The sequence below is a fragment of the Myotis davidii genome, unplaced genomic scaffold (genome assembly GCF_000327345.1).
Source record: "Myotis davidii unplaced genomic scaffold, ASM32734v1 scaffold821, whole genome shotgun sequence".
Classification (NCBI taxonomy): domain Eukaryota; kingdom Metazoa; phylum Chordata; class Mammalia; order Chiroptera; family Vespertilionidae; genus Myotis; species Myotis davidii.
The window spans coordinates 2968235-2975637 of NW_006295269.1; the positions used below are offsets into that span (position 1 = coordinate 2968235).

The 7403-nt window shown below is 39.7% G+C and overlaps 1 protein-coding gene across 2 annotated transcripts in view; it reads right to left on the reverse strand.

Annotated features, from left to right (window-relative positions):
- Positions 1 to 4471: 4471 nt before the first annotated feature.
- Positions 4472 to 7403, reverse strand: part of FAM19A1 (family with sequence similarity 19 (chemokine (C-C motif)-like), member A1) — a 530041-nt gene continuing 527109 nt past the window's right edge. For both annotated transcript variants that reach the window (XM_006769946.2, XM_006769945.2), the window contains exon 5: positions 4472 to 4947. In XM_006769946.2, coding sequence (XP_006770009.1) covers positions 4930 to 4947 — 18 coding nt within the window. In that variant the 3' untranslated portion in view covers positions 4472 to 4929. The remainder of the gene's footprint in view (positions 4948 to 7403) is intronic.

A 7403-nucleotide genomic window follows, 5' to 3' on the forward strand; every position in this document is an offset into this window, starting at 1 on the left:
TGGAAGGTGAAAGTAGAGAGAAGAAGCTACCTTGATTGGGCAACCAGTACCAAGCATTCTTTGAACTAAGTGTACACACTTCTCACATGTTTTAGTACCTGCTGTGGGATCCACTTCCTTCCATTCCCTACATTTTGCTCCCACAGTAGCTTGGTGATCCCAGAGTGAGAGTCTGTGGAAGTGTAATCCATATGCTCTATTGCAGTACAGTGGGTGGCACTTTATTGCAACCTTGGCATGCCCACAGTCGAGGATAGCTGATGTCCACTGCTGTACCATAGCATTCTCAGCGACTTGCAATCCAGCTTCATCTCCATCATTTTTTTTTTTTTTTTTTTTTTTTTACTACCAGAGGAAGCATGTAAGAATGAAATCCATGAGAATAATGTAATTTGAGGCCAGGTTTGCAAACTGGTGTCTTGTAAGTAGAATAGAGTGTTTAGCCATATCTTTTAACAAAAATTCAATGGGTTAGAAATTGTAAAATTTGGATATTTCATATAAACATAAGTTTCTGGTTTTCCAAAAAATGAAAGAAAAGGAAAGAAGAGGAGAGAAAAGAAAAGAAAAAAGAAAAGAAAAAAGACCCAGAAGAATTGGGCCACACAGGCTCCTAATGCTGATGGCAACAATGGTCCAGGTCAGACAGTGGCAGCTGGAGCCCTGCAGAGAGCTTGGTCTCTACCCTCAGCGTGTGTGCTGAGGCATTGCCAGGGAATCTCATTAACTAACTGTGTCACCTGGCTGGCTCTGATAGGCATGTACGCCTTTAGGCTTTGTTTGAGAACTACCCTTAACCGAGTATGAGCCCTTCAAAAACACTTCTAATCCCCTCCATGGTGTTTGGCACACACCCATGTGTCATGGCCTAATCATTGAGAATGACTGCCTTCAGGAAGGTCTGGCCTCAGGTCCCCCTCATGGCAGGCATGTGGAGCTATTGGGTTACAGCCTCTCTAAGCAGGTGGGAGATAGGACGGGAAAAACATCACCTGGTCTATAAGTGTAGTCAGTTATGGTAAGGGTCCTGGCTTTCATATTTGGTAATCAGTTATTTTTAGTAATGTAACTAACTACCAAAATAAAGAAATGGAAGCTTAACATTTTTGACATAAAACAAATCTACCTAAATAAGTAAAATAAATGAGAACCACTGATGGGCCAACAAGATGAGCATGCCACAGCATCCAGGGATATGCCTCCGAGATCGGCTATGAGGAAAAACTCCTGACCTCCTCAGGCTAAACCCTCCAGCTCTTTGCTAGCAGGGGTTTTTGGGGACTGTGTGCACGCAGCCAATGGCTCCCTCTTTCACTTTTAAGAGTGAATGTGGTTCTATTCCTCACCTTTGCATTGTGCCCATGGCTACTGGGTCAGATACTAGTCCCAAGTCCCCACATTCCTTAGTAGTGCCTTTTATCCTGTTTTGTGATATTTATAAACTAGATGGATGTGGTTGGAGCCCTAGAATTTGCTAGACACTAACTCCTTTATTTAGAAGGTAGAAAGCTCACAAAAGGAGACGCGACACACTTCTTTATCCATCAAGCCCTAATAGATCCTGAAATGGGGCTGTGAAGCTTAAAGAGAAACTCATATTTTGACATGATATTTAACTTTCCAGGAAGGAATGCATATGCCAGGAAGGTGAGGGATGTGCATCATCTCATAAACAGTTTTTATACCTTCCATAACTTACTGTATCAGTGACAATGGCGAGGTGGCATAATATACTGCACTATAAAATCACTATATTGCTTTCTGAAAGTTACATTAGATTTGATCAGAAAAAGATGTTGAAGTGTGTATCAGTGAAAACATTCTTCATCGTTTTATCATGGAAAAAAGCCAAGCAGTAAAACTTCTCAACGTGCTTGCCAAGTCCATTAATACATAAATCTAATCACACAAAAAAGTAAAAAAATAAGCTTTATCTTACTCAAAAGTTTTTGTCTTATGAAAATAAGCCATAATTTCCTTTTACCCAAGAGAAGTGCTCTGGATAAAACCCGTTGCATTTGCTCTAATTTTGTTATAACATTATTCATAGTATTTGATGCACAAGCTTAACGTCAACGTCGGTCATACCACACTGAGTTCTTTATTACAGAAATACATAGTTTTTAAACCATAACTGTTCAGATTCAATAGGCAGGTGGTAGCGACTGAATTCCCCAAACTGGCGCAAGTTAAATTTAAACACAAGTTGATGGTTCACACATTCGTGTAAGAAACTTGGATAAATCTGAATTGAATTTGATGACATTTATAAATATTTGAACTGTTTTATTGGATGGTTGCCTGATCCCGATGTGCTCTTTTTTATGCTTCTCCCTTCTTGAAGGTCTTTCAAGGGTGACACTGCACTAAGTGACCAACAGGAAATGCACTAACAGCCCTGGACCTCTATTAGCTCTTTCACTGACTTACAGGCTTTGGTTACGGATCAGGAAACGCTGCGAACTCCAGGGAGTGTGAGTTTTGAGGAGGATCTGTGTGAGTGAGGCCGCAGGGAAGAGAATATCCTTGTCCTTGTGCTTGGATGCTCATCTAGGACCAACACTTCTAAAAGGGCATTCCAGGGAACTCATATCCCAGAAAAGGCCACTTGGTCAGGGAATTTGGGGCAATAATAATGCTTGCAGAGTTTTTATTTAGTAGAAATAATCTTCATGGTGGAGCAGTTAATCTTATTTAAGAAGATTAAGAGATTTTATGTAAAAATTCACATTGATGGTTCTCCTGAAAAATTAAAGCTATGATAATACAGCTAATCTATCCTCACACAGAAATAATGTGTTATAGCTTCTCATTAGGCAGAAATGAGCTCTCCATTCATCAAGTGGCCACTCCGCACTTCTGGGAGATTCGTGCTTGGCTCCTCTGGTGCCGGCTCCCTGAGGACACACAATGTCTTCTGGTGTATTACAGGCTCTGAAGATTCCCTCTGTAAACATGTCCATTTTATATTGTGTACAATTTTCCCAAAGTACAGTTGATTATGTAATATTTTGGACTGTAGGTGCTCTAGACAATTGAGTTTTTAGTTTCAATTTATACTTTAAAGTGTCCAGATGAAAGTCAGTTTCTACTATATTACTTGGTAGTTAAATTCAAATAATTCTTAATTTCTGGTATCAATTTTATGCTACCTTCTGACAAATATTTGTGAAAGCATTTGGAAAGCTTAGATTTTGCAATGAAGATTTCATTTGCATTTCTGGACGATTTTGTAAGCATTCAAGGTGTAGAATCAACCCGTCTAGTTAGAATGTTTTCACATTCAATCAAACCTCAAGCAACATGGCGGAGATGAAGGAGCTTCTGGATTTAACCTGAGGTTCAACATTAAAACGTCCAGATGACGGGACTCACTCTGCTGCTGATCTAATACAAGGCTCTCACAACATGCGTTGCAGAAAAGGCTTTGGAGAAAAAAACCAGAAATACTTGTGTATGTATATGGTAAGTAATAGGAGTGTATAATACTGTTATGCTACCCTCGTAAACTAGAACTTAAGTAGGTATTTCCTTCGTATAAGCATCAACTGAGTAACTCTCAAAGAGATGGGCAATAATTGCTTTTTGGGGAGGCAAGCCCCATATGTAACATTCAATTGCTCACTTTGAAAGCCCCCAAATGATATTTGACTTTTCATTTTGCTGGCTGAGGACACTGCAGTTATAATATTGGGTTTCTGGTTTTTCCAATGTTAGGGTTGGAAAGCATGCTTTTATGGCTGCAAATATTTCATGGGAAAAATTCTGACGGACTACAAGTCTCTAAGTGGGGTGTTCTCTGGATTTGGTTGAACTGGATTCAGGAAAAATAAATGGCAAATAAAGAGGACAAGTAGGTTTAGAAAGAAGTTATTTACCATTTTAATAGGGCTGTCCAACATTTGGTCACATAGATTATTCTGAAACCCAATTGCTTTAATGGTCTTCCTATCTAACCAGAGAGATCTGAATACTCTTAGAAAAAGCAAATCAAACATAGAAAAAGATGCCATGATGAGACTTGTTGCTACAGCACTATACTTAATGATGCCAGACTGTGGACTAATCAAGGGCTTTCCTGCAGTCTAGGACAGCTGTACAAAGCCTCAGGACACTGTATTTACAGGACTTATTAATACAGGGACCCATATCCTACCACAACTCCGCCAGTCTTAACAGTGTGGTGGAGCAGCAACCTCCAGCATCCTCTCTTTCTTATCTGCGTAAATGCTAGTACTCTGAAAATATTTTCCTGGAAGAGGTTAAAACTGTTATTATATATCAGTTGAATATAAAGTATGGTTATGTAAGCCAAGCTTGCATGCTACTATTGCACAGGGCAGAAAGCAATAAAGCAGGACGCGTACTTCCTTGGGCATCTGATACAAACGGAAGGAAGCTCTTGATTCAGTATTGTGACGCTCAGATTCCAGGAGTCCACGGGGAGCTGGCCTTGCAGTGTGAGTGCCTGCCAGTAGAGAAAGAAATGACAACAAAAAGCAACAAAGCAAAGCATCTAAAACTCAAAGTGATACACCAGCCGTCTCAAACTGTGGCACTGTTCATTTCTTGAAGAGAATATATAATATTTCAAAATATTATATATACATATATTTCAAATGGTACAAAGTAACTATAGATCCATATTAGAAGACAGTTGCTCATTCTTCATAATCCCCATAATTTTCATTGAGAAAACCCCCCCTTTTTTTTTTTCTGGAACCCACTTTGCATGGTGTTGGCCAAATCTCCAGGTCTTCCCAGTATAGGATACTTCATGACACACAGTAAAAGCAGTGTGATTATCTGGTAACCAGTCAAAGTGCAAGTAAGAAATCCATTTGGCTTGTAATGTGCTAGATGTTTTAAATTCTTAAAAGGTATTTTCCACAGAGTTGGTTTCCTTTATTACTATAATCAATGCTTCTGTTAGGTTCTTGGGTGAATCTGAAACCAAAGAAAGAAAGACATTTCAGGAAGAAAAGAACAAAATGAAGGTACAGAGAAAAGTGACCAAGCAGAAGATTGAGAACATCTTGAATTTTTAGGATGTCGATTCTTTCAGGTGATCTGAAGTGCAAAATGTTAGTGTTTAGAGCAGTAGTTCTCAAATGGTGATCTGAATACACTGACAGACCACCGTATTTTTAAAAATCAATTTATTAAATTGATTTTGCCGCAACTAAGGAGACAGACTCTCTGAGCCAGGTCTGACTGGCACTGGCTTTATGGGCGTGAGACTACCCAATAGCATAGTGCCCTGTGCCGACAGGGCCCTGCGTTTTGTTTGATGACCTTCTGCTGCCATCTTGAAATTATCAATTTTTGAAAAGGGGCCCTATGTACCCATTTTGGACTGGACTCTGCACATATGCCAGTGGTTCTCCACCTTCCTAATGCTGTGATCCTTTAATACAGTTCCTCATGTTGTGGTGACCCCCAACCATAAAATTATTTTCGTTGCTACTTCATAACTGTAATTTTGCTACTGTTATGAATCATAATGTGAATATCTGATATGCAGGATGTATTTAGGTGGCCCCGGCGAAAGGGTCCTTTGACCCCCAAAGGGGTCGCGAACTACAGGTTGAGAACCGCTGCACTATGCAGTCAATCTGTGTCTGATTAGAATTTGAACCGAGTCGGTCATTGTCCTTGTCATGTTGGCCTGTTGGAAGATGTAGAGGGGTGGCATAAGGTGAAGTCATTGCCAAGGTTTTAGGACATAATACATTTTTCTTCATCATCTCTTAATTCTTTATAGTATTAGAAACTGAGTGTCTGAGTACAGGGAGTATATTTGGCAGGACACGTGAAGCTTTTGAGTTTGATAAGGACAGTAATAAAAGACTGTATTCAAATGTGGAATTTATGAGAAATCACACATTTATCTTTTTCATCCTCTCTGTATAAATAACAGATCCTTTCAAAGCTTGGTTTCCTACATTCCAGTGGCATTTATCACTTTCTCTTTTCACCAAAGGAGAGAAAAAGTGACATTCACAAAAATAGCCTTTTTTGTTTGTTTGTTTGTGTCTACCAACCCATCACCCTTACCGCCACCACCCAAACTTGGTCCCTATCCTCCATGGAAGACCAGGGGCTCTGTCATGTCCACCATCACATCCTCAAGACCTTCACACACTAACTGCAGGTAGTGGAGGCTTAAATATACCAATTGGCTTACTCTGAAAATATTTTCTTAAATATACCATTGGCTTAAATATACCATTTATTTCTTTTGGCTAAAGAAATAAATGAGTTCCCTTGGACCTAGGGATTATTGTGATACTGTGTTGGGATAAGTTGGTTCATTCTTCCTTTCTGCAATCTCCAAACATGTTTCTCTCTCTCTCTCCCTCTCTCTCTCTCTCTCTCTCTCTCTCTCTCTCTCCCTGCCCACCTCTCTTATGCTACTTCAATTTGAAAATATTTAATACAAAATGAAATGGAGATCAGGATTGTACAGGATTGTAAAGGCTCTCAGAGCACTTCAGACCGGGTGGAATTCTGAGAGAGGAAGATGAACTATATCAAAGCTACTACTTTATCTTTTCAATAATATAAAAACATCATGGAGATATGCATGCCGTGGGAGAGAGGCCATTAGGAGGACGGGCCAGATTTGTGTTGGCTGATCACATAAAACAGGCATTTGGCCAGAAGGCGATTGTAGTTAGGTGTGCAATCTGAGTTCTGTTCACTTGCCTGTTGGGGGAGGAAATTTGATTCTGCATTGCGTACTAGCTTGATTTTCTCACTGTTTGAAAGACATTAACATATGGGGCTGTAGGAAGCCCAAAGTTGCATGACGCTTCCCCAGGTATTATACCACATTATATTTTGCTGTTTTAATCTGCTTATTTTTCTTTCCAAGTGACTTTGATTTTCTCCTCATTTCTTTTCCTTCCTCTTTCTATCCCCAAACACCCAGTGTTCGCTTTTCACCTGTGAATTATTGCAGCATTGCCAAATGGCTGATTTCCTCTATGGAGAGCTCTGTCTTTCTAAACTAAGCCATTGTTCCTGCATACGCAGTGTAGAGATTTGTTCCTCAATGTATGAGCTATTGCCTTTCCAACTTTCAAACTTATATTTTTTGATATATGAGTTTAAAGAAAAGGAATAAGCCAGCAGGTCTCTGAAACCATAGGCAAAATCTCTAGTTGATATCTAAGTTGGGTATTCTTGCAGTAAACTACCGACAAGTTAATTTTAATAAAGCAATTGAAGCAAAGATCAAGCAGGGATAGGGTTGAAATTCAACCCTGAGACTTCACCCTGCCTCTTTGGGAGGTTGTCTGTCACCAGCTTTCTCCTACTGGAGGTGTTCTATAGGCAGCATTCACTCAGGGAGCTTCCTCATCCCTTAAGATTTATTCTTTCAAACCTCCTGACAGGAG